The 26,309-nt window shown below is 48.0% G+C and overlaps 1 protein-coding gene across 2 annotated transcripts in view; it reads right to left on the reverse strand.

Moving 5' to 3' along the window:
• DNMT1 (DNA methyltransferase 1) overlaps positions 1-26,309 on the reverse strand; it is a 70,597-nt gene that overhangs the window by 17,017 nt on the left and 27,271 nt on the right. For both annotated transcript variants that reach the window (XM_053585773.1, XM_053585774.1), the window contains exons 9-38: positions 25,159-25,193; positions 24,030-24,120; positions 22,253-22,287; positions 21,800-21,881; positions 19,826-19,860; positions 19,352-19,397; positions 19,180-19,260; positions 18,998-19,107; positions 18,237-18,355; positions 17,867-17,959; positions 17,176-17,327; positions 16,853-17,040; positions 16,576-16,759; positions 15,138-15,235; positions 14,771-14,918; positions 13,189-13,304; positions 12,799-13,003; positions 12,585-12,718; positions 10,825-10,998; positions 8,999-9,220; positions 8,013-8,205; positions 5,757-5,841; positions 5,420-5,548; positions 4,979-5,261; positions 4,617-4,758; positions 3,473-3,639; positions 2,974-3,151; positions 2,226-2,421; positions 1,765-1,931; positions 1,390-1,506 (exon numbers count right to left, since the gene is read on the reverse strand). In XM_053585773.1, coding sequence (XP_053441748.1) covers positions 1,390-1,506; positions 1,765-1,931; positions 2,226-2,421; positions 2,974-3,151; positions 3,473-3,639; positions 4,617-4,758; positions 4,979-5,261; positions 5,420-5,548; positions 5,757-5,841; positions 8,013-8,205; positions 8,999-9,220; positions 10,825-10,998; positions 12,585-12,718; positions 12,799-13,003; positions 13,189-13,304; positions 14,771-14,918; positions 15,138-15,235; positions 16,576-16,759; positions 16,853-17,040; positions 17,176-17,327; positions 17,867-17,959; positions 18,237-18,355; positions 18,998-19,107; positions 19,180-19,260; positions 19,352-19,397; positions 19,826-19,860; positions 21,800-21,881; positions 22,253-22,287; positions 24,030-24,120; positions 25,159-25,193 — 4,005 coding nt within the window. The remainder of the gene's footprint in view (positions 1-1,389; positions 1,507-1,764; positions 1,932-2,225; positions 2,422-2,973; positions 3,152-3,472; positions 3,640-4,616; positions 4,759-4,978; positions 5,262-5,419; positions 5,549-5,756; positions 5,842-8,012; positions 8,206-8,998; positions 9,221-10,824; positions 10,999-12,584; positions 12,719-12,798; positions 13,004-13,188; positions 13,305-14,770; positions 14,919-15,137; positions 15,236-16,575; positions 16,760-16,852; positions 17,041-17,175; positions 17,328-17,866; positions 17,960-18,236; positions 18,356-18,997; positions 19,108-19,179; positions 19,261-19,351; positions 19,398-19,825; positions 19,861-21,799; positions 21,882-22,252; positions 22,288-24,029; positions 24,121-25,158; positions 25,194-26,309) is intronic.

Genomic DNA, 26,309 nt, shown 5'->3' on the forward strand with positions numbered 1-26,309 from the left:
TCCTACTCCACATCCCTAATTCATTAATAGAGAAGGGGGTCTCTTTAGAGAATTCCAGAAAAAAAATTTGTTTTGAGACAGAGTCTCACTTTGTCACCCTTGATAAGAGTACTGTGGCATCACAGCTCACAACAACCTCCAATTCTTGGGCTCAAGTGATTCTCTTGCCTCAGCCTCCTGAGTAGCTGGGATTACAGGTGCCCACCACAATGCCTGGCTATTTTTTTTTTTTTTGTAGAGACAGAGTCTCACTGTACCGCCCTCGGTAGAGTGCCGTGGCTTCACACAGCTCACAGCAACCTCTAACTCTTGGGCTTACGCAATTCTCTTGCCTCAGCCTCCCAGGCAGCTGGGACTACAGGCGCCCGCCACAACGCCCGGCTATTTTTTTGTTGCAGTTTGGCTGGGGCTGGGTTTGAACCCACCACCCTCGGTATATGGGGCCGGCACCCTACTCACTGAGCCACAGGCGCCGCCCAATGCCTGGCTATTTTTTAGAGGCGAGGTCTCACTCTTGCTCAGGCTGGTCTCAAACTCATAAGCTCAGGTGATCTACCTACCTCAGTGCTAGGATTATAGGTGTTAGCCACTGCACCCAGCCAGAAAAAATTTCAAACAAAAGACATGGAAGCATTAAGACATGATTCACTCCCAGCTAAGAATGGCTCCTTCTGGAGAACAAGACTGGGGGGGAAGGTTACTAAAGTTTTTACTAAACTAAGCCCTGCAGGGGGTAGGCCAGTGTGTTTGTTATGTCAATGCAAATATGCTTAAGTTAGCTCGGGCGCCTGTAGCACAGCCTGTAGCACAACGGTTATGGCACCAACCACATGCACCAAAGGTGGTAGGTTTTGAACCCAGCCCAGGCCAGCTAAACAACTGCAACAAAAACATAGCTGGGCAGTAGTTCAAGCTACTTGGGAGACTGAGGTAAGAGAACCGCTAAAGCCCAAGAGTTTGAGGTTGCTGCGATGCCACAGCACTCTGAGGGTGACATAGTGAGACTGTCTCCAAAAAAAAAAAAAAAAAAAAGATTAAGTCAACTTAACACCTTGCGCAGAAGTTAGAGAGTACTAGTTTAACTGTTAGCAAGTTCAGCCTGTGCCTTCAAACATGGAGCTCTCCTATAGGCCATCTCTGCTCAAGAGTAGTGAGCAGCACCCACGTGCTGACTGAGCTCTCAGTCTGCCCCTCCTCCATTGTCAGTGCTGAGGCCATAAAGCCAGCAGCTCCAATGTTCAGTGTCTCCTCACTAGTGAGCACACTCAACCATGCCCCACTATGGTGAAAGGTGTGGGGCCCCTTGCCCAATCTGGGGCCACAGTATGTGAACCCACACCAGCCCCTCCTAGGGGACACAGGGGACAGACCCCAGCCCCATGCACTGACCTGCCGGTGCTTGTCTAGGATGTTGCCGAACAGCCGATAGGTGTCTGGGAAACCCTGGGAGCGGGCACACTCCCGCACACTCACCACACGGTGCTGCTCTGGGTGGAGCACGCGGCCCTGGAGGTGAGAAGTGTGGTGGGCAAAGAGGGGGACTAAGGCACTCACCAGAGAACAGGACAAGAAAGGGCACTGTGGAAGAGCCCAGCCTTGGCCTCAGCCCAAGAGCCTATCCCCACAGACACAGGGGGAAGGGGGCAGATGTGTAAGCACTGCCATGTTGCTTCCATGCTGCTCAGCCTGTGCTTCCACTTGCCCCCAAGCCTCAAGATGCCAAGGCCTGACCCTAGGCCTCCAGATGCCCATCTGTCCACCTACCTGCTTGCCCATGGGCTCGGGGTTAGTGACAGTTGTGCTGAAGAAGCCATCCCACTCAAGCCTTCCGTAGAGGCCAGCCCAGTGGTTGTGCCTGTTCCCAGTGTGAGGCAGGCACCAGGGGATAAGGGTATTGAACTGTCTGGCCACAGGGTCACAGGCTTTGCCAGCTGAAGAGAGAACCGGGATGAGGCTGTGGTTACAAATTGGGATCCCTGGAAGGGATGCTGGGAGGGCATATACCAGCTCTCAGAGCTTCAGAAGACTGGCACAGCACCTACTATGTGGGACCCCAGACAGGGACAAAGCAGCCAAGAGCCCCCATTCTGCTCTTACTATTTCACATTCTCTGCAGACACTTACTGGTCAAGTTAGGGCCTGGCCCTAGCCTGCAGCTAACAGGCAAAAACCCTGAGTCCCTGTTACTGGGAAATCCCAGGAAACTCCATCCATTCCCAGCCCACCTTCCACACAGGAGCAGACCCCGCGGAGGGCCCCAGAGCTGCTGCGGCCATTCCTTCTGTCATGGTAGGTGTACCGAAGCTTCCTGGCCATGGTACCATCTGAGAGCCGCACCTCGATGTTAGGCAGGTCGCGCCAATCTGAGCCTGGGGCCAGAGGGATGTGCCGCATGCGGGCAGCCACCAACGAGCTCATATCCTGAAATAGTATGGTGGGCCCTACTGTCACATCACTCTGGGAACATCTGAGAGTCCAAGCCAGGCTGGGTAGTGGGAACAATGTGGTGACCAGGAACCCCCATGTGATTTATGTCCATCATCGGGGGACAAACTCAGGGTGGTGCACATGGCACCAGGAACACAAGCAGAGCCGGGGACGTGGAGGGCAGGGCAGGAAGGGGTAAAGGACCAACTGGGAGCCAATGTGTCATCGACCTCACCCTGTCAGGTGAGGAGGGTTGGCTCTCGGGAGAGCCTAGAGGGCACTAAGGGCCAGACTTGGCATATTTGGGAGAATGTACAGGAAGAGGAATAGGCAGAGAGCTCTGAGCTGAGTCCAGGACAGCAGAAGCTCGGACTATCATTTTAGGCGACTGACTGCCACCATGGGAGGGGGCTAGGGACTTAGAGCCAGCTGCCAATGATGCCTTGGATTTGGGACTGTGAGCACAGAAAGACAGGAGCTAGGGTTACATGCTGGCAGAGAGGGCTCCGTAGAGAAGGATGAGCAGCTCTGCTGGGGAGACATTACCTTGCAGATGTGGTCCCTGAGAATGGGCTGGTACTGTGAGCCCCGGAGCTGCCTCTGAAACCAGGACTGAGGCTCCCCGTTGTACAGAATCTCTAGCGCTGACGCCCCATTCCGGATCTCAGGCAGGTCGGACATAGTGTCCCGCACCGTGATGGTCCGGAATGGACCTGAACTCAACCTGCAATAGTGCAGGCAGGGAGTTCCCTTGTCATGGATACTATTCCCTGAGTACTGGCATTGCCCTCTCCAGTGGTCACTATGCTTGGACCCCATCTGCAAACTTACTTGGGGGTGGGGGGCCACATGACACAGGGTCAGAACTTAAGATTGGAGATGGCAGAGTACTCATGTGGCAGGCAAGATACCACACTATCCCCTCCTCAGTTCAGGATTCTTGACAGAGACCCCCAATCCCAGACCACCGGGTAATGCTCACATGCAACACTGTGACCCCAACACCTGCTCTGTGGCACTCAGAGGAGCTGGCAGGACCTCCTACCTGGTGATGTTACTGACAAACTTCTTGTCATCCACCACAACGCTCAACTGGCAGGCCCGGGGTGCAAACACATGCAGTGGCTCTGGGAACAGTGGGAGCTTTTCCCCAGGGGCTGCAGCCAGGATAATGGCCCGCCTCCGAGTCTGGGCCACACCATACTGGCCGGCCTGCGCATGGTGGGACAGATACACCCAAAGTTAGCGGTGCACCCATAACTGGCCATACCCAGTGCCAGCAGCACCTTGCCTGTACTGCTGGTTAACCTAGCAGGTTGGTGACTGACAAGAGGTAGGACCAGATTGAAGAACAAAAGCAGATGAGCCCACATAGGGGCGACTAGAGGAAAAGGGAGTGAATATGGCAGTGAATACAGCAGTGAGTCCAGCCAGGTCTTAAGAGGGTACTACAGGAGACCTCCAAGGCCTTAGCACTCAGGGAAGAGAGCAGCCAGGGGAGACCAAAGCCCTGCCACCTGCCTGACATTCATGGTTACAAGGACAGAAAACACGGCTACAACAAAGGTTCACCTGGCAAGCCTGAGACACCCTGAGGCAGACTTGGGGGACTGGGCAGCCCACGTAGGCAGACACTTGCCTACTTGTAGGCAGCAGCCCCACTGCCCCAGCTGGCTGGCCTTTTCACTTTCAGTTAGATCCCAATCCCTGGGCAGAGTGGATGCTTTTCAGTTAAGGCCTTGTTCCCCTGACCCCTCCATCCCCACAGACACAACCGCTGGTAGCCACTCAGAGGACAACCCTCTGCCTCTTCTAAGGGTTTGTGGGCACAACCATCCAGCCAGAGGAAAATAACCCACCCAAAATTAGGCCTATGTGTGGTTCTGCTGACCTCACTTTGCCCTCCCCAGTGCTCCATGGTGGGCCACCCACCCTTCCCCCTCTGAGAGAAAGGAGCTGGAACAAGTGGCAAGAACCCCTGCAGCCAGCCCTATGGGCACTACGAGAACGCAGGCCAAAGAGAACATGCTAGAGGGGCATCTCTTCCCTGCCCCTGCCCGAAGCACATGTTACCACGCTGGCCTCTGCTACATCTTAGAACCCTATTTTCAGTTAGGGACAACTGATCATGCCAATCCTTCATGGCCACACCCACCCACCCATGGCTGCCTCGTCCTAACAGGGCCTACCTGCAGCACACCGAATGTGCACTGATAGCCCATGCGGACCAGGCAGCAAAGCGTGAGCTTCAGGACCATGGAGCGCTTGAAGGAGACAAAGTTCCTGACATTCTCCAGGAGGAAGAACCGGGGCCGGTAGTAGTCACAATAGCTGGGGGCAGGCAAGAGAGACTATGGGAGCCATCCCTGCCCACTGAGGGAAAAAACCCACTTCAAAAAAAAAAAAGCCACTCTCAACACTTCTTGATTCAGCAAGAGTTGAGCTGTGAAATTGTGGAGGGCACAGGGCACCTGGCAGGTGGCATAGCCAGCATCGTAGGCCTATCACCCTTGGCCAACAGGTGACACCAAGGAGCTTCTACCCCATTTACCTGAGGAAGGAGACCACCAGGGAGTTTTTAAACTTGGAGTAGGTACGTGAGTTGAAGCGGTTCATGCCACTGAAGCCTTGGCAGGGTGGCCCACCGCACAGCATCTCCACGTCTCCCTTCTGGGGCAGCCTCTGGCCCCGGGAGTTGGTTGCCTCACCAGCCATGACCAGCTTCAGTAGGATGTTGCAGTCCTCTGTGAACACTGTGGAGCCAGGGTTATTCAACCGGAATGCTTGAGCCGCGGGGTCCCACATTTCAATGGCCCACAGTGTCTCAGAGACACCTGGTGGGTGGAAGGACAAAGGCGTGCTTTCAACCCTTGTGAATGAGGCTCTTGAGTCAAGATTGTGACCAGGTCCAGAAGGGTCTCTCAGCCAGAGCCTGCTGAATCCAGTTTTACTTGTTTTTCTGTTTGGCAGCAGAAAACCTCCTGGCACTTACCTGCCTGGTGGAATCCTTCCGATAGTCCTCCACAGCCCGAAAACACATCCAGGGTCCGCAATTTGGGCAGCTTGATTTCTGTCTGAGGTTCACTCGACTCACATGTTTGAGATTTAGGCTTGCCTTTCCCTGGAGGAGACAGACAAGTCAAACCGAATGTCACAGCCCTACCTTGTCTTTTCAAAAGCTTCGCTAATACAAAGACAGCCCCGTTGTGAGTCGTGAACAGCAAGGAATGAGGGAAAGGAACAAACTCCCAGAGTAGGTCACGTTAAGTGGTTTATGAGGCATCCTCTGAGTTACAGGCTTGAAAAGCAGCCTCTGAACGATGACATACCTTTTCCCTTTCCTTTTCCTTTATTTCCAGGGCTCCGGGCATGGTTTGGAGGGTCTTCAAAGCTTTTGCTCTTTGCATTATAGGCCTGAGGAGAGTGTCATAATCATCTTTCAGAGAAAGGACTGGTCCCTTCTCTAACAGGGGGTACTTCAGAATTTGATAGTCACTTAATTGCTCCATAAGTAGGGTCACAACCAATGAGCCACCAGTAAAAGTAAAAAGTAGTTTTACTGTACTAAAAACAAAAAAGGAACGCTATTCTATTAAAAAAAAAAATACTTTATCTGGCCAACACTGAAATTCTTGCTGTTACAGGCACTTGGGCTACTCTTTCTAAAAACAAGAAAAAGGGCTCGGCGCCTGTGGCTCAAGGGGCTAAGGCACCAGCCACATACACCTGAGCTGGAGGGTTCGAATCCAGCCCGGGCCTGCCAAACAATAATGAAGGTTGCAACCAAAAATAGCCAGGCGTTGTGGCGGGTGCCTGTAGTCCAGCTACTTGGGAGGCGGAGGCAGGAGACTCGCTTGAGCCCAGGAGTTGGAGGTTGCTATGAGCTGTGATGCCATGGCACTCTACCCAGGGCGACAGTTTGAGGCTCTGTCTCAAAAAAAAGTAAATAAATAAAAAAGAAAAAGAAAAAGAGATACATGGAAACTACTATCTGATTGAGGCATTCATTCACACTGCAGCCTGGGGAAACATTGACAGGAGTCATTTTAAGATGAAACAACACAAAGGCCAAGCTGAAACAATTTAAAAGTGATTAGCTTGGCTCAGCACTCGTAGCACAGTGGTTACGGCACCAGCCACATACACCAAAGCTGGTGGGTTTGAACCCAGCCCAGGCTGGCTAAACAATGACTGCAACAAAAAAATAGACAGGCTATTGTGGCAGGCACCTGTAGTCCTAGTTACTTGGGAGGCTGAGGCAAGAGAATTATTTAAGCACAAGAGTTTGAGGTTGCTGTGAGCTGTGACGCCACAGCACTCTACCAAGGGCGACATAGTGAGACTGTCTCAAAAAAAAAAAAAAAAAAAAAGTCATTAGCTTGAATAGATTTCTGAATCTTCTACGTAACCAGGGCCACCTGCATATTTGTATGGATCTGACCGAAGCACAGGTTCATCTCCCAAAAGCAAGAGCTCCTTTCCAATTCACACCAATGGACTGGTCAGGTTAGTGAGGGCTGCCTGACAGTCCTCAAAGTTTAGCTATGCTACAACACTAGAATGTTATATTCCAGGCAGTGCATGTGGCTCAGTGAGTAGGGGGCCAGCCACATATACTGTGGGTGGCGGGTTCAAACCTGGCCCAGGCCAAACTGCAACAACAACAACAACCAAAAAAAAAAAAAGGCATTGTGGCAGGCGCCTATAGTCCCAGCTACTTGGGAGGCTGAGGCAAGAGAATGGCCTGATCCCAGGAGTTGGAGGTTGCTGTAAGCTGTGATGCCATAGCACTCTACTGAAGGAAGCAAAGTGAGACTGTCTCTAAAATAAATAAATAAATACATAAAATGTTACATTCCACATCATATTTTTTAAAGACCAGGAGCATTAAACTCCAGAACTCGAATGTCAGAGATCTATTCTATGAACTCTGCAATGACTTTGTTACCAGGGAACAGGCTCAGGTTAGCCATCTGCTTCCTAGAAAAAAGCCGAAACCTGGCTTGGTGCCTGTAGCTCAGTGGCTAGAGTGCCTGCCACATACACAAGGGCTGGCGGGTTCAAACCTGGCCCAGACAAACAACAAGTATAACAAAAAAAATAGCCGGGCTTTGTGGTGGGCACCTGTAGTCCCAGCTACTTGGGAGGTTGAGGCAAGAGAATTGCTTAAAGCAAAAGCTATGTTAATTACTTTGATGTAAGCACTCCAAATTGTATAAAAAAAATCAACACATTGTACCCCACATATGCATAAACATATTCATGGATCTATGTGTATGACTTTAAAAAAAAAAAGAATTGCTTAAGCCCAAGAGTTTGAGGTTGCTGTGAGCTACCAATGGCAACATAGACTGTCTCCAAAAAAAAAAAAAAAAAAGGCGGCGCCTGTGGCTCAAGAAGTAGGGCGCCAGTCCCATATGCTGGAGGTGGTGGGTTCAAACCCAGTCCCGGCCAAAAAACCACAAAAAAAAAAAAAAGCCCAAACCCTACTGCTATGACTCCTTATAGGACCCAGCCCTCAGCCACACTGACTTCTGACTAGTTAGCCTGGAAGCTTCTCCCTCCAGCAAGCCCCAAGGCACCACCTCCAGAAAGTAGAAGCGGTCTGGCCCGCCTGTCGAATAATCCTGGACACACTCGGGCAGGTCTTCCCCGTACTCCACAGCACAGCGGCCCTGCACCGCTTTGAAGTCTACCACAGCCTCCTCGTCACTCCAGTATAGCAGGTTGATGTCTGCATGGTAGCTTGCCGGGGTGGACTTGTGAGTGTTCTCAGGCCTGGAAGTAGAAAAGGCCTCGTTAGAACAGTCTTTTGCTAGGAGCTTACCCTGAACTAAATGGCATCACATTCCTAGGTGTGCTCAAGAATCCTTTGGTTAAAGGGTCTACCCCCCCAAGCCGGTTAACACAGCTTGACTTGTCCCTCCCCACTAGCCCAGCCCCCTGGCCCCACACAACTCCTAGAAGGCTTTCTAGAGTTTCCTTTTCCCACCCATACCAGCTGCACATCCCTTTTCCTTTCGTGTTATTACAACTGACTATTTCACAAAGACTTTAGGAAATCTCTGACCTACACTAGCTAAGAAATGAGGCAAATGCATACCTATTTGCACAGCTTAGTTTCAGGTTAGCTCCTAACCACTACCGTTTCTAGGATTCTAAGAAAAGAAAATGGAGTCAAGCCAAGAGCTTGGGAAAAATATAAAGAGAGGAAAAACGCCAGAAACATGGAGGGCCTGGGACAAGCTGGGAGGGTCCCTAGGGACAATAGGACAAAGCCTGGACAGGACAATCATGAATAGATCTTTGCAGGTTCTCTGGCGCTTGCCCGGAGACAGAGCCCCAAACACTCCACCCCTGCTTGGCACTCTGGATGTTTGCTTAAGGATTTCTTCTGGATGAAGAGCTCTGTAGCTCTAAAGTAAGGACCTAAAAGCTTAGGGATATGAAATATAACCGTAATTGTTAGTACCCACCAGATAATTACAAAACACTTGGAAACCTCTACACCTAACTGCTAAAATACAACCCCATTTCAGAGACTTCTAGAAGACTCTGAGCCTTTGCCAACCTGTAGAACTTGTTCAGCCTGATCTTGATGTCGGCCTCGTTGGGCTTGCCATTGCTCTTTTTAGGACAGAAGATCTCCTTTATCCGGCCTATTCGGTAGGGCTCAGGGGCATCCAAGTTGCTACCTTTGATATAGTCAGAGTACTTCCGGTAGTGTTCAGGATACAGGTCTTCATCCACAGGCTCCTTCCGTGGGCGTTTCACAGGGCTGGAGAGCTTGATGCTGCAGAACAACCATTTGGCATAACTGAGTATCAAATCTTTTTTTTTTTTTTTTTTTTTTTTTTTTGCAGTTTTTGGCCGGGGCTGGGTTTGAACCTGCCACCTCCAGCATATGGGGCCGGCACCTTACTCCTTTGAGCCATAGGCACTGTCCACATTAAATCTTTTTTGAGACAGTCTCACTATGTCGCCTTTGGTAGAGTGCTGTGGTGACACAGCTCACAGCAACCTCAAACCCTTAGGCTTAAACGATTCTCTTGCATTAGCCTCTCAAGGAGCTGGGATTACAGGTACCCACCACAATGCCTATTTTTTTTTGTTGTTGTTGTAGTACTATTGTTTGGCAGGCCCAGCCAGGTTCAAACCCGCCAAACTCAGTGTATGTGGCCACTGCACTAACTGCTGAGCTATAGGCACCGAGCCTGAACATTAAATCCTACAGTGGTTAATTCAGCATGCCTGACTCGTGACTATACACATTTAAAGTTGGACTCCTATGACCTACTGCAGCAAGTACCTTAGGAAAGATCTAAGTCGAGGTTAAATCCCAGCCTCCTTGCTCTCCTGACAAGCCCCAGAGTCTGACAGGCTGCAAAGGCACCTCATGCTTATAAACCTGCTGCCCCTTCCGTGCCAAGGACAACCAGGACCCAGGAGGGAGAGGTAACATGCTCAACTATGCCAAGGCCAGAGGGACCTCACCTCCCTGTGCTCCACCAGTCACAGTAACTGAACTATAGGTAGGGAATGGGTCCACACTGGGACTGTAAGAGAATTGCAAGCTGCAAAACTGAACTAGGTTTAAAAAACATTGGTTGTAATTCCAATCATGCATGTGTTCTTAGAATGAGCACAGAATGGATTGAGTGTGGAAATGATCTGTAGCTTTGATTTTCTTCTTCGGAAGAGCCTCAGTCCTCTGACACACAAGTCATCCAATGTGAGTTATTTATTTATTTATTTTTTTACAGACAGTTTCACTTTGTCGCCCTCGGTAGAGTGCCATGGCATCACAGCTCACAACAATCTCCAACTCCTAGGCTTAGGCAATTCTCTTGCCTCAGCCTCCTGAGTAGCTGGGACCACAGGCACCACCACAACGTCCAGCTGTTTTCTGTTGCAGTTTGGCTGGGGTCAGGTTTGAACCCACCACCCTTGGTATATGGGGCTGGTGCCCTACTCACTGAGCCACAAGGTGCCGCCCGTGTATTACTTCTTGGTAAACAGAAATGACACCGTAAAACTTTAAGCCAGGCACTGTGCAAAGCACTTTTAACTCTTAGAGCCTTCCTTAGCAGGTGACATGCCACTCTTCCCACCTTAAAGACAGGGTCTGGGGGGCCGTATCTGGCCCAAAGCCTTGAGGCTAGTTGACCACAGGTGCTCTTTGCCAGTGACTTCTGACTTCTTATAGACTCAGAGCTTCTCTCTGCAGGGGAATCACCACCACTCTACTGGGATAGCTGGATGCTATCTATCACAAGTATCACTGTGATGGCTTGGGCAGCAGCTGGCACTGAGGGGTTGGGATAGAAGTGTCTGTGTGCAGAAGGACATAACAAAGCACTCTGGCCCCAGCCCTGCTTGGGCAAAAGGGCCACTCACTTGAATGTGAAGGCCTCAGGTAGCAGGTACACGCCATCGCCCACCCGATATTGAATGCCATTCTTGGTGGCTGAATAGTAGAGGACCCGGCCATCCAGGTCATCATGCTGCTCCAAGACCCTGGGGATTTCTTTTTGCCTCATTTCAGCCAGACGGGCACAGCTTGCACAGAACCTGAAGGATGAAAGATAGAAAAATGAGGGCCTAAGGCTGCTGGCTTAATCCATAGATTCTGGAAATGAGGAAGACATTTACACACACTCAAAGGAACTGGCTAGGCTGTACTTTACGTTCAATTTTGAAGACAATTGAAACACAAGAAAATTACAAGCCAATCCCATTTTTGAATCATCAATGCAGAAATGCTAAGATGTGAACAGAATGTAGAATATAGTTAAGAACACACCCTGAGTAGTTCAGTGAAGAGCTCAGAACAGGAGATGCGGCTCACGCTATGCTTTCTACAAAGGCGCTCAAGGAAGTTCAACGTTGTTGATTAATAACCCCCTTTTTTTTTGCAGTTTTTTGGCTGGGGCTGGGTTTGAACCCACCACCTCCGGCATATGGGGCCGGCGCCCTACTCCTTTTGAGCTACAGGCACCACCCTGATTAATAACCCCTTAAAGGAGAGTTGAAGATGGCCTTAACAAATAGAGATGGAAAAAATTAAAAATTGGAGATTGAGGGCAGCGCCTGTGGCTCAGTCGGTAAGGCGCCGGCCCCATATACCGAGGGTGGCGGGTTCAAACCCGGCCCCGGCCAAAGTGCAACCAAAAAATAGCCGGGCGTTGTGGCGGGCGCCTGTAGTCCCAGCTACTCGGGAGGCTGAGGCAAGAGAATCGCTTAAGCCCAGGAGTTGGAGGTTGCTGTGAGCTGTGTGAGGCCACGGCACTCTACCGAGGGCCATAAAGTGAGACTCTGTCTCTACAAAAAAAAAAAAAAAAAAAAAATTGGAGATTGAGCCAAAGCCAGCATCAGGCTGATGGGAGAAGCATAGCAGCTAAGGGAGCCTCCTTGCCTCTTCTTTACCACCCCTTGTGGTCTAGAGGCACTGGCAGCCACTTCTAGCAGAAGCAATGAGGTACAGAGGTTAGAAAAAAAGACACTAGATGTTTAAGGAAAAAAGGCCTCCCTAAAAGCAGTCACCTCCCAGTTAAAGTAAAATAAAAGATTTTCAAGGGAAAATATCTAAGAAATAGTAGTATGTAAGGTCTGTGACCCATACACTGAAGAACACCAGAAAGCCTTAAAACCAAGACGGGCCAGATGAGACAGCTCACGCCTATAATCCCAGCACTTTGGGAGGCTGAGGCAGGAGGATCACTTGAGGCCTAGTGTTCGAGACCAACCGTGGCCAAGGACCACCCTGTAGCAAGACTCCTTCTCTACAAAAAAATTAAAACTTAGCTAGATGGGGAGGCATGTGCCTCTGGTCCCAGCTACTCAGGAGGCTGAGGCAGGAGATCCCTTGAGCCCAGGAGTTAAGAGGCTGCAGTGAGTTATGATTATGCCACTGTACTCCACCCTAGGTGACAGAGCAAGACCCTACATATCAAAAAAAAAAAAAAAAAAAAAGTAACTCCTGATTACCTATACACTTAAAGCAATACCATAAAGTCAAACTAGTCTTTGGTGAGCAAGGAACACATGGTGGGGAAGGTGATATACCTACCAGACTGGAAGCAGACAGGAGGCAAGGGTGACCTGTGTAGAAAGTGCACCAGGACAAGGACAACCCCAAGCCCAGCCCCAGCACTCACTTGTATTTGTTATCCTCTGTTGGCTGGATTTGGGGAGGTGACTCAAATCTCGCATAGTCTTGGTCATACCACAACTGGTAGAAATAGGTCTTCCCATCGTCCTCCGGCAGCAGGGACTCAGGATCCATGCCTCCCTATGGGAATAAAGACAGCTATTAGCCATGGCCTTGCATCTACAATAAAGCAGGAGCCTATGAGGGGACCAGAAACTTACCTCCATGGCCCAGTTTTCAGAGGGTGCTTTATAAATGACCTTCACTTTGCTATAAATGTATGAGAGCTGCATGTCCTCACATTCATCTACCAAGAACAGTTCCAGAGGGTCTGAGGTGGCCCCAAGGACGGTATCTGTCCCAGCACAGAACCAATGGGCATGAAACATCTGCCCATTGCTGCTGTCCTCCCACAGAGCTGTAACCCTGGATCGGAAGATAGGCACAGGAAGAAAGGTTTAATGTGATTAGCACACACATGACTGAGTCTTTTTAGGTAGATTTGTGTCTTTTCTGGTTTTAGCTGCCACTACTATTCTGGCAAAATAAGCATCTCCTACTTATCTGTGAGAAATTGTGTGTGGAAGTCAGGCAAAGGGTAAGATACAGACCTTGCCAGATACAGTGGTTTGGAGGAATCATCTGGAATAACAGAGACACAGTCTCCTACTTCCAAGGTTTCTGCATCAATGCAGACTTTCTTATAATAACTCTTCTTCCCATCAGTCTAAAAATGAGAGTTTAATTTCAGGTGAGGATCATTTTGAAGCTCTTCACTACATTTGTTCTCTGATACTTTATATAAGCACACGGTATACAATAATGTCATTTAAAAGCCATGAGCTCATTAAAAACCCCAGCTACTAAAGAGCATCCACCTTCCACAGCCAATGCTGCACCAAAGGGCACTTGAGACACTCCAACCTCAGCCCTGTGCCTCAGTGTCAGCTACCACATAGGGTCTACAGTTTGATTTTAACAACACCATCCACAATCGACCCTCAGCCCTCTCCTGCTGGGCAGCCCCTGCTCTATCTCATCACAGAAGCCTCCTGCCTTTTTTCCAGTGAGGTCAGCTGCCTCCTCAGGGTAGGTCTTGCCCAGGGCTTCGTATGACTGGCTCCCACCTCGCCTTCTCTATCCTGACTCAGGTGCCACCTCCTTAAAGCCTCATGGCCCCGAGGCCCTTTTCAACACTCCATGATACCGGAACACCTAGGTACATACTATACCTAACATACATGTGCCTGTCCTCCCAAAGAGGCCCAGCACAACAGCACCCACACGTGGTTGGCCTCACATTTGTTGAGCAAGTTGAACGTAGGCAGGCACAGTGGCTCACACCTGTAACCTCAGCCCTTGGGCTCATGATTTGAATATCAGTTTGAGCAAGAGCGAGATCCCATCTCTACTAAAGACAGAAAAAAAGAAAAAGTCAGCCAGGCATTGTCATGGGTGCCTGTAGTCCCAGCTACTTGGGAAGCTGAGGCAGGAGGATTGCTTGAGCCCAGGAGTTTGAGGTTGCTGTGTGCTATGACACCATAGACTTACAAGGCTAGAGTGCTCTCTTTAAAAAAATAAAAAGCACAGGGTAGCACCTGTGGCTCAGTGAGTAGGGTGCCGGCCCCATATACCAAGGGTGGTGGGTTCAAACCCAGCCCCAACCAAACTGCAACAAAAAATAGCTGAGCATCGTGGTGGGCGCCTGTAGTCCCAGCTACCCGGGAGGCTAAGGCAAGAGAATCGCCTAAACCCAGGAGTTGGAGATTGCTATGAGCTGTGATGCCATGGCACTCTACCGAGGGTGATAAAGTGAGACTATCTCTAAAAAAATAAATAAATAAAAACCCACAAAAAAACAGAACTAATTGACACTATCTTGAGTTCACAGACGTCAGGAAGGTGACACTAAAAGGACATCCACCCTCCACACTGTGGTAAAGGAAATGACCCTTACATAGGCTGATGACCACAGAACTGTGAGGCAATCTGCTAGTGCCCTGAAAAGATTCATTCTCAGGCCAGAGGAGGCAGTGATGGCGGCCTCTTATCTAGTCCTGCTCTTCTCATGGGCCAAATGAACAGGTTTCTTGGCAGCAGGCTAAGGCTGCCCAAGAGGCTGGTTGCAAAGACAGGAGATGACCAACTTGTCAGGAGTGTGGCAGTGAGAGGACAGGTCTTCTCCAAGGTTACCTTCACAGCTTCTCCAATCCAGGAGATCCGATTCTTGTTCTGTTTCTTTTTCTTCCCCTGGTGCATTTTTTTGGGTGATGGCATCTCTGGGATATTATCATCAACTTCCTCATCATCATCTGCCTCCTTCATGGCCATGTTGGGACACCTGCAAAGTCCAGGTTTTAATGAAGGTCCTCAGGCCCCCTTTCTAAGTAAAACTTTGGTCAGGTCAGAAGAGGCCTGGGGATACCACTGAATCCTGCCTGCTCTGCACGTTTCCACCTAGCTGTCCCACACAAAAGGGACAAGTGGGTCTCTGCCACAACATGTTTACCATCAGCTGGCATTGTCCTCTATCCTAAGAACGAGAACCTGCCCAACCTACCTCCTCTCCTGGCAAGCCTGCTTGCTTCGTCCACTACCACCAAATTTAGTCATGTCCTTACAGGCTTTACACTTTCCACATTCAGGCTGTTGACAAACCTACAAAACATTAAAAAGGTGAATCAGGGCAGCCATAATGGTTCACACCTGCAATCCTATCACTTAGGGAGGCCAAGGTAGGAGGATCACTTGAAGCCAAGAGTTCATAACCAGCCTGGGCAACATAGTGAGACCTTGTCTCTACAAAAAAAAAATTTTTAGATCAGCTAAGTGTAGTGTTGTACGCCTGTAGTCTCAGCTACATGAGAAGCCGCTGGAGTTGGAGGATCACTTGAGACCAGGTGTGTGAGGCTGCAGTGAGCTATGATGACTTCACTGCATTCTAGCCTGGGTGACAGAGCAAGAACCTATCTCAAAAAAAGAAAAAAAAATTTTAACAGTTACAAATATTGGACACACAAGCGCTAAATGATAAAACAAGGCCAGATAAGGTGGTTCATGCCTATAATTCTAGCACTCTGGGAGCCTGAGGAGGAAGGATCACTTGAGCTAGAGACCAGCCTGAGTAAGAGTGAGACCCCATTCTAAAAATTGCTGGGTGTTGTGGCAGGCACTTGTAGTCCCAGCTACTCAGGAGGCTGAGGCAAGGGGATTGCCTAAGCCCGAAAGTTTGAGGTTATTGTGAGCTATCATACCACAGCACTCTACCCAGGGCACAGAGTGAAACTGTCTCAAAAAAAAAAAAAAAAAAAAAAAAAATTTTAATTTAAAAAATGAGAAAAAGAAAACCAATAGTGAGGACGTGGAAGGTCCTGTTAAAAGAACAGAAGACAAAGAGGGAAGGCAAGGCCCAAAGCCTACGTGAAGAGTGGCCAGCAGGTAGGCCTCTGAAGGCAGGTACAGTATTTTTACATTTAAATGATCATTCCAAAGAAAGTCAAATAGATACCAAAATATACCTGATCTATGGGTCCTACAGGGAATTCCTTGAAGAGAAGTAAATACATATTTTAAAATTCATAAGAAAAAAAAGGCCTTCTAAAGCCTCAAATCTAAGTTGGACTAGGTACCCACTTTCCCAAGAGGTTTGGAGAGAGGGAAGTCCCTCGGAAGACTTCCTCTTCCTCAGACGGGGCCAACCCTTTGTGGGATGGCCGCTCCCCAGCGCTCACACTGGGGCCTTCAGTCACAATGAGATGTGCAGGACAAGCCCATGGAGGAAGCCAGACTTTCTGGTTAGGGACAGTGGCATTAACAGCAAAGCTTCCAAGCACACCTCCTTTGACTTCTGTCCTGTCAGTGTTTGTCCCATGAGGCACATGGGGGTCCCCCTCAAACTACTAACTTTCTCACAACTTCAGTTTTAGGGGTCACATTTGAGCAATGGGAGTGTCAAGCCAAAGAAAGGAGTTCCTCAGACATGACTGAGGCAAGGTTACCTCACAGACACCACAGCGCCGACGTTTAAAGGCATTCTCCTTGTCTTCTCTGTCATCCTTTTCAATTTGTTCTGAGAAGAAAGTGTCAAAGATCTGGTAGACCAGCTTGGTGGTGGTGGCTTTTGTGGGTCCTCTGTCCTTTTCCTTGGCAGAATGCTTGATAGTCTGACGCCTCTTGGCGCGCCTAAGAGAAAGGTTTTAGCATTTTAGCCAACTAGGGAAGAGACATGTACTGCCTCCCAGTCTCAGGTCTTCAGTGTTCTTGCCGTGCCCTTACCTCTGTCCCAGAGTGACCCCAGCCAGTTTGATCAGGGCCCTCATGCAGGGGCTCAGGAAGATGGGCGGCTCGTCACTGTCCCCAGCTTCATCGTAACTCTCCACTTGCTCCACCACAAACTGTGCGTGTCGAAGGAGGGAATCCTCCGTGAAGCGATTCAGGTTGAGTACAGAAGGAGGAACAGTTGTCTGGAAAAAAAGACCATCAGAGGTTTCTCTCACGTTTAGGCAAAACCATCCTAATTGAGCTAAGGAACAGTTTCTGCTGATTTTGGAGTTTAGGAGGTGACCCCCCCCAGGTTAGGAAGAACCTCAATCTCTTACCTCGATCTTATTGATCAGGTCTTCATAGGTTGAGTCAGGATTGCTCTGTAGCAACTCAACCACGATCTTACTTATGTAGATCTTCTCCTGCATCAGACCAAATATCGGTGCATACTCTGGGCTGGGATCCATCAGAATGTATTCAGCAAATGCTGGAGTAAACAGGCAATGTTTTAAAAAGAAGTTTGACTCTTAGGGCACCTATGGTGTCTACAGGGCAGGGATGAACGTATCAAGTTTACTGAATAGACCAAAAGTCATTCCATACCCAAACGTCAAAAACAGAAAGCGCAATGTGTCATAGCTGCCTCACTCTTAAGTGTACTATCTGAACCAGCTAGAAAATAGACTGGGCTTTCATTGACCTTATCTCTGGCTTTTGGAATTCAGTCTGGGTTTGAGTAAGAATAAGACCTGCTCGTACAATTGAAGGATCAGTTCCAGGGCCAGGGGTAACTAACACAAGAAACCATCAACTGAACCCGCCAGGTTCCCACTTGGTCACGTGGCATTCTGTAAGACTTCCCATGAGAGCCCAACCAAGCCTCAAGAAGGACAAGACTAGGGCGGCATCTGTGGCTCAAGGAGTAGGGCACCGGCCTCATATACCGGAAGTGGTGGGTTCAACCCAGCCCCAACCAAAAACTGCAAAAACAAAAAAAAGACAGACTACAACTGGCCACACACTTACAAGTGCTGAAACCGATGAGAGCCTTTTCACCTCCGTCAAAGCCAGTGAGCCACCACTCATTTATAGGGCCAAGATTTTTGCCATTAACACCACCTTGAGAGGAAAAAGTAGAAACAGTTTCCCTCAAAAAACCAGACTTAGGAGCCACGACCCACATCCCAAACCAGAAAGAAGATGAAGCAGCACTGACTGCCCAGCTCAGTGGGCATCTCTTATCTGTCAGGCCAGAAAGACATCAGAGTCATCACAGTGACTTTGTCTACAGCTATCCATAGCACAGTCTCAAGCTGGCAATAACTCTGGCTGAATATCGCTCTATAATGAGTTATGTTTGTTTTAAGAACATCTATCCCAAACATAATTCTCTTACCTTCAAGAGAGGGGTCATCATCATAGATTGGTTTTGCTGAACCGGAAAAAGAGAGCTCGATATTCTTCTCAATGAGGCCAGTGTCGATAGGACATAGATGACCGTGCTTACAGTATACACTGGACAGGAAACACAGCACTCAAGGGCTGACATGAGCCTCAGCAAAGGCACAGGTACCCCAGGTCTCCCCTCAAAGAGGTACCAGGGTCATTGCCATGACCTGCCCCAGCCCCACCTCACCCTACCTACTGACGACACCCTCCCAACCCCCTAAGTTCACTGTCCCTCCACCTGGGGTGCTCAGCCCCTAGCTACCTCTTGGCCTGTTCTTATGCCACTGAGTTCTCTGCTCAAATCACTGCCCCTCCCTTTCTATACAGAGCTACTTCCTGCCATGCTGAATGTCACCAGGCCTATAAATTCTACTAAATTCAGTTGTGACTATCTGACAAGTGTCTTGTCTCCACAAATGGAGACACACAAGATGCTACATCCACTAAATCTAGTTCAGTGTCCAGCAGAGTGCTGGCCTTCATATGAACACGTCTGGCCTTTACAATGTGTATAGGCCAGAGACTCAACAGGTAGTTTTAATAAAATTTAAAAAGCCCCCCACCCCCCGCCACTACACCAGCATGAAGTGTTACCAATTTAAGAAATGTTGCAGATTAGGCTCAAACATCACCAGAATGTTAAGAATGCAGGTGTCTTTAGACAAGCGCTTTCGTTGCAAAGCAAACACAGGAAAGTGCATCAGTTACCTAAAACATGTCAGTTTGTGCTGGGGAAGAGCCTCGTAACTCTCAAAGCCTGATTCATTGGCATCGAAGATGGACAGCTTCTCATTTGTCAACATCTGTAGCTCATCCACCTGAGGGACACTGGACCATTAAACAGGGCAGGAAAGATGGAAAATAAAAGGCCAAGAAGAGTTAGAACGTACCGCATCAGGGGGGTGCTGCCCATACTTGAGGTCCGGGTCGTCCAGGTACTGTCCACACTGGAGGCACTTGGGAGGGTGGGTCTGTGGGCACATGGACAGTGCTTAGAAAAGCGGCTCTGAGCAGCAGCCTTGGCAGCACCACCACTTGCTTTATTCCCACACAGATATTTACCTTGGAGCTCATGACTGTTTTGGTTCGAGCCATTTTTTTCTCAGTTCTAGGAACAGAGCATAAAAGCACAAGATCATTTGTTCAGCCATTCTAGAATGTATCAAATCGCTGACATAGGTAAGTGCCCACTGCCGCAGTGAGGGCCAGGCGCTAGGTCATATGTGGGTTGTTTTTTTATTTTGCTTCTATTTATGTGGTGACACAAATGGCCCTGTACCAGAAGGGGGGAATCCTGCCTAATACGATGGAACCGGATTGTGGATCATCTTGGTCCTGTGCTCACTAACCCAATCCAACACAAAGCTAAGGTTGCTTTAAGCAACCCACTAAAAACCCCTTAATCATTTCCTTCTAGAACAATCATTTAAGTACTATAATCTGCTTAGTATAAAGACAGACACAGGGAGTCTCTCTGAACTTATTCTGGTTCAGGGGACTGCCTGACTAAAAATAAAGACAAAAATAAATTCTTACGTTTCTTTGGGTGTCGTTTTACGTCTCTTCTCTTCCTACATGAAGAAAACACAACAGAAGCAAAGTGTAAAAAAGAGTCACGTATGGATTGTGCTTCAGAGTTAAGGACATTGTGCATGTTGACTCTCACGAAACTTGGTCAAAGGTAGGGAGGAAGGAAGTGAGAGGACCAGTAGGTGAGACCTGACTACCCCAGTGTCTAAAATCTTATATTCAAAAGTCTTATGAGTAAAGATTTCCTTAAAAGATTCATAGAAAACCAAATTTTTAAAACCTTAGTTTTTTTGTATAAGTGGTACCTCAAGGTAAGAAAATAATTGAAGGGTGTATGACTGAATTTTGTCCCATCTCTCCCAAAACTCATGTTAAATCCCTAACCCCCAATGTGACTATTTGGACATAGGGCCTTAAAGGGGCAATTAAGGTCAGATGAGGTCCCTAAGGGTAGGGTCCTGATGTCCTTATGAAAAGACACCAGAGCCCACTCTTTTCACATGCAAACACAGAGGGAAGGCCATGTAAGGACATGGGGAGAAGGCAGCTATATGCAAGCCAGAGAGGCCTCACCAACAACTACCCTGCTGGTACCTTGATCTTGGACTTTTAATCTCGAGAACTGTCAGAAAATAAAGGTCTATTGTCTAAGCCACCCAGCCTGTGGTCTTTTCTTTTTTTTTCTTTTTTGGAGGGGGCGCCCGGATCTGTGGTCTTTTCTTATGGCAGCCAAGACATTAATCCAGTATCTCTAGAATTATTTTGGGTAAACGAAGGAATGATAAAACTAGACTATCACCACTTTGCAACTCCTAGTGAAATAATGAATTTAGGTAATATTAAAAGCAGAAGGTGGGTAGTCCCAGCAACTTGGGAGGCTGAGGCAAGAAAAATCGCTCAAGCCCAAGAGTTGGAGGTTGCTGTGAGCTATGAGGCCTCAACCCTCTACAGAGGGTGACATAGTTAAAACTCTGTCCCTCCCCCCAAAAAAAGGGTAGAAAACTGAGGGGGGGCTTTATAATAAATGAATTAGGCAGACAGCACCTGTTACAAGGAGTCAACAAAGCACACAGCGCTACCTCACACGTTCTCTTGAAAAGAAAAGACCTGCACGTGGTCAATCAGTGTGCAGGAGACAGTGCTGGAGAGAGATGCAGCTGGCAAAATCTAGAATCCAGGAAACCAGATAGCCTTCTACAAGTTACAAACAAAAGGAGCCAGAAAACTACAGATGAGGGATTTAGGACAGTTCTCAACCCAACACAATGTATAGGCCTGGCACGGTGGCCCAGGCCAGTAATACCAGCACTTGGGAGGCCAAGGAGGGTGGATCGCCTGAGCTCACGAGTTCGAGACCAGCCTGATCAAGAACTAGACTCCATCTCTAAAAAATAGCCAGGCATTGTGGTGGGTGCCTATAGTCCCAGCTACTTAGAAGGCTGAGGCAAGAGAATCACTTGAGCCTAAGAATTCGAGGTTGCTGTGAGCTGTGACACCAAGGCACTCTACCCAGGGCGACAAAGTGAGACTGTCTCAAACACACCTATACACACAAACAAAAAAACCTACTATATAGACCTGTTTCCATCTCAATTCACATAGACTAAAAAGCTAAAACAGACAATCAGGGAAATCCAAACAGACTCATGTTTGATGTTACCGTGTATGTATTAGAATGGTGGTATGATCGTGTTTATAATAAGAGCCCTTTCCTCTTATATTTCTGTGTTAAATGCTTCAGCAATGTGTCTGAGATCCGTTCAGTGTCCTCCAGGAGTGAGGGTGAAGGGAGGAGAATGAGTAGGATCTGGCTGAAACATGCTTAGCCTTGAGCTGATAAATGTTAAGACTAATGCGGTCATGGAGGCTGGCTCCCCCCATCCTGTGTTTGAATATTTTCAAAATAAAAGTTAATTAAAAAAATCAGCCGATGAAATAGGCTGTCTAAAACAAAGTGAAACTGTCAAATAAGATCATTACCTTTTCATCCTCGTCCTTTTCATCAGAAATTTGCACATTAACTCTTTCAGGCTCTTTTTCTTCAGGTCTCCTTTTGGCAGCTCTGTCAGGTAAACAGAGCAAATATTAGCTCAGAAAAACTAAGTAGATCACCAACTTGCAAGGAAAATAACAAACGTAGAAAATGCCTACTGATAAGGGAAATATTCATGGGGGCTCCACAGGCACATTGCTGACTCCTCACCCTGAGAAAGCCTTCAGAATCCCCAGCAGTCCCCTCAGACATAGGAACAGGAAGGGACACACGGAGTACAAAGACAGGCTCCCAGTGTGACTTGGTAGCCAACCCTGTCCCAATCCAGTCTTCAGACAGCGTCGGCAATTCCCTGTACACTTTTACATCATTACAGGTTTCTAGAACAAGGACTTTGGTGATGAAGATGACACAAAGATACAAGCATTTTAACCACTTACAGATCTTTGGGTTGATTTCTGTGGGTCTTCTCATCCTGAAAGGGAGATGGGTGGGTGGGGAAAGGCGAAAGAGGGGAAAATTAGTTTCTGAAACAGAACAAGATGAAAAGACGACACGATAGTTATCGGTTAGATCTCAGCACTGTGAAATTAGAGCACAGGAAGGCCTAGGTATATCTGCAGAGTAGAGAAGAGGCATCAGACTTTCACTCTTTTAGTTTCCTTCACCCTCATACTGTTCCTGTAAAAAGCCAGGCAATAAAAATATCTTCAGTTTTGTGAGCCACATGGTCTTTGTCAGAACTACTCATCTCTTCCACTGTAGCACAAAAGCAGCCACAGATAATATGTAAATAAAATGCCTGGCTTTGTTCTAATAAAACTATTTGAAAAACAGCCAGAGGGCCAATTTGGCCCATGGGGCATAATTTGCCCAACCTGCACCCTAAGATAGCTCAACGTAGAGCAAATATTGTAGACATTTTGCTTATAACAGCCAAAATATCTACAGCTTCAGGGGCACATGAAGCTCAGTGGGTAGGGCGCTGGCCACTTACACCAAGGCTGGCAGGTTCAAAAATGGCCCAGGGCCTGCTAAAACAATCACAACTGCAACAACCACAAATAGCCAGGTGTTGTGGCAGGCGCCTATAGTCTCGGCTACTTGGGAGGCTGAGGCAAGAGGATCACTTCAGCCCAAGAGTTTGAGATTGCTGTGATCTGTGATGCCATACCCAAAGCAACAGAGTAAGACTGTCATTAAAAAAAAAAAAAAAAAAAAAGGTAGGAACCTCCAACTTATTTGCCAATTCCTTGTGATATGTGGATATTCTAGTATTTTCTGAGCCTATATATAAAGAATAAAATTTAGTTTTCATAAAGCAACAAATCTATGAATGGGTTTATGAACACAGAAAAGCCAACAATGAGGTGGAAGTGCTGGCTGTGACCTTAAGCCCCTGACACCAGTTGCCAGTGGAGAACAGGAAGTGGTTTAACTATACCAGTAGATCTTACCAGTCTGAAGAGATTCCAGGCATGTGCTGACTGTAAAGTAACCATTTCTGTATAGAAAAGGTTAATAGTAAGATGCTAAAGCAAGCTGGGAGTGATACCAAAGTGGTCCTCTGCTATTTGACAAGAACAGAGGCCTGCCCAACCATAACAGAAGTGAGAATACTCACAACCCAGGCAGAAAAACCAGTGACCAATCTGGGATTCTCCATGTTCAGTCTCTTAAACAGCAACCAGGGATCCTCCCCAGATGACCCATCCCCCCTCCCTAGAATTCAGGCAGGACAGCCCAGTAGATAACCTTGCCATCCTGTGATTTTCAGAAGCCCAGCCCTGGCTCCAAGAATAATGTTTTAGGATTTAAATGTTTTCACTTGGCTGAAATGGAGGTAGAGAGGCTGGCAAGAGGAGTGCTAGGCCCAGAAGAACTTAAGAGGTTGATAAAGCAAGGTGCAGGTGTGTCTGAGCTGATAGTATATACAAACTTCTCACTGCAGGGGCCTCTAGAGAAGCTGGCTTCACACACAGCTCAGCCTAGACACACAGACATTCTCCCACACACACTGGATGGACAGAGGACCACGCTCACTAGGTTTCAGGCAGAGACATACAGCAACCTCCAATCCTTCACATGGGGATAAAGTAATCTGCCTAGAGCCATCCTCTAGGTAGATGTGACTGGATTTGAACTCAGAGGCCCACCCCACACCACTTCTCCCAATGAAAGGGGACCATAAGAACATGGTAAAAATAAAAATTCCACCTTTACTTTCTTGTCTCCTTCATCTACATCAGTGTGAGTTCCTGGCCTGGCTTCTCTGTCAGGCTCCTTCTTAGATCTCTGTTTAGGTGCTCTGCCACATAAAACACACACACACCCATCAGTTCAGGACCCTGAAACTCTACCAAGCAGGTCAAAAGGGCATAAGCCTGCTAACTCTGCCTTTACTGCAAGACACCCAAGAGGCATTTTAGGACTTATGATCTTCAGAAATACCATCAACACTTCACATGAATGTTGACCAGAGATGCCAGTGGTTTAACATAAAAACACACAAAGGGACTCCACTGATTTCCTGTGACCTGACAGAAATCCTCCCTGCAGTGGAGGAGATGAATGTCCAGACTGCACAGGCTCACTGACTGCATGTAGGGGCCTGACTCTCCCTCTGCCAGGGCCCTGCCATTCAGGTCAGGTATTCTGCCTACCTCTGGACCAGGGCCCAGTCTCAACATTTGCTTCTGCTAACTGGATGCCAGCAGAGACTTGAAACTGTTACTTTTTACTTCTGCCTTTGAGTTCTGCCATAGCCAGCTCTTGCCCAGGCTGACCAAGTTGTGGAGCAGAGATGCATCAGCCCAGCCACCTGCTGCCAAGCCAGGCCCAGATTAGCCAGCAACCACTGAGCTCCACAAACGCTCTATTTTAAGCCTCTGGGTTTAGAGACTTGTGTCAGGAGTAAGAATCAAAGCTGACCTCAGCCTTCACTATGGTGGTCTGACCTTTCACATACTACCTGCATACTACACGTATGATTAGTATTTTTTTTTTGGTAGAAACAGAGTTTCACTTTATTGCCCTCGGTAGAGTGCGGTGGCGTCACACAGCTCACAGCAACCTCCAACTCCTGGGCTTAGGTGATTCTCTTGCCTCAGCCTTCCGAGTAGCTGGGACTACAGGTGCCCGCCACAACGCCTGGCTATTTCTTTGTTGCAGTTTGGCCAGGGCCGGGTTTGAACCTGCCACCCTCTGTATACGGGGCCGGTGCCCTACACATTGTGCCACAGGCACCGCCCATGATTAGTATCCTTAATGCTCAGCACTAACCCATTATTTTACCAGAACATTATTAGCAAATTAAGTTTCACGACATAAAGCACAAAATACTTACAGTTCTTTGGTTTGACTTCTGAGCTTCTTTTCTTCCTAAGTAGGAAGGAAAAAGACTAGTTAATTTTCTTCTATTTGATCCTGATCCTTCTATTAAAGTGTTCTAGGGAAGACACTTAAAACTGATCCAATAGTCTAGCTGGATGGACATAAAAAAAAGACCGTCTACCTTCAAGATAGCAATTTCCCCACTTTGGTGGGGTAAATAGACAGGAAATTCAGCTCTTAGAAAACAGATCCTGGCTTGGCGCCCATAGAGTCGGTGTGGCTGACAGGTTAAAACCCAGCTTGGGCCAGCTAAACAATGACAACTGCAACAAAAAAATAGCTGAGCGTGTGGCAGGCGCCTATAATCTCAGCTATTTGGGAGGCTGAGGCAAAAGAATAGCTTAAGCCTGAGAGCTTGTGGCTGCTGTGAGCTGTGATGCCAAGGTACTCTATGAAGGGCGACATAGTGAGACGGTTTCAAAAATTAAAAAAAAAAAAAAAAAGAGGGCGGCGCCTGTGGCTCAGTGAGCAGGGCACCGGCCCCATATACCGAGGGTGACGGGTTCAAACCCGGCCCCGGCCAAACTGCAACAAAAAAATAGCCGGGCGTTGTGGCAGGCGCCCGTAGTCCCAGCTACTCGGGAGGCTGAGGCAGGAGAATCACCTAAGCCCAGGAGTTGGAGGTTGCTGTGAGCTGTGTGACGCCACCGCACTCTACCAAGGGCAATAAAGTGAAACTCTGTCTCTACAAAAAAAAAAAAAGAGAGGGTGGCGCCCGTGGCTCAGTGAGTAGGGCACCGGCCCCATATGCCAGAGGTGGTGGGTTCAAACCCGGCCCCGGCCAAAAACTGCAAAATAAATAAATAAATAAAAATGATTTCTTAAAAAAAAAAAAAAAAAAAAAAAAAAAGAGAAGAAAAAGAAAACATAACACTGAAGTGTTTTTACCTCAAAAATTACCTTATCACCTTTCATCAGTAAATGTCGACAATCTCAGAGACATTTATTATAGACCCCTAGTTTTGATGCAAAGGAATGAAGCAAGATCGCCCAGTTTGGAGAGTGGTTTCATCTTAAACACATCAACATATCATTTGGAGCCTGAATTTAAAAAGCTAGACACACCTCACCAGAAAACCACCCAACTCAGACTCAAATTCTACA

Source organism: Nycticebus coucang, chromosome 3 (assembly GCF_027406575.1).
Source record: "Nycticebus coucang isolate mNycCou1 chromosome 3, mNycCou1.pri, whole genome shotgun sequence".
Taxonomy (NCBI): Eukaryota; Metazoa; Chordata; class Mammalia; order Primates; family Lorisidae; genus Nycticebus; species Nycticebus coucang.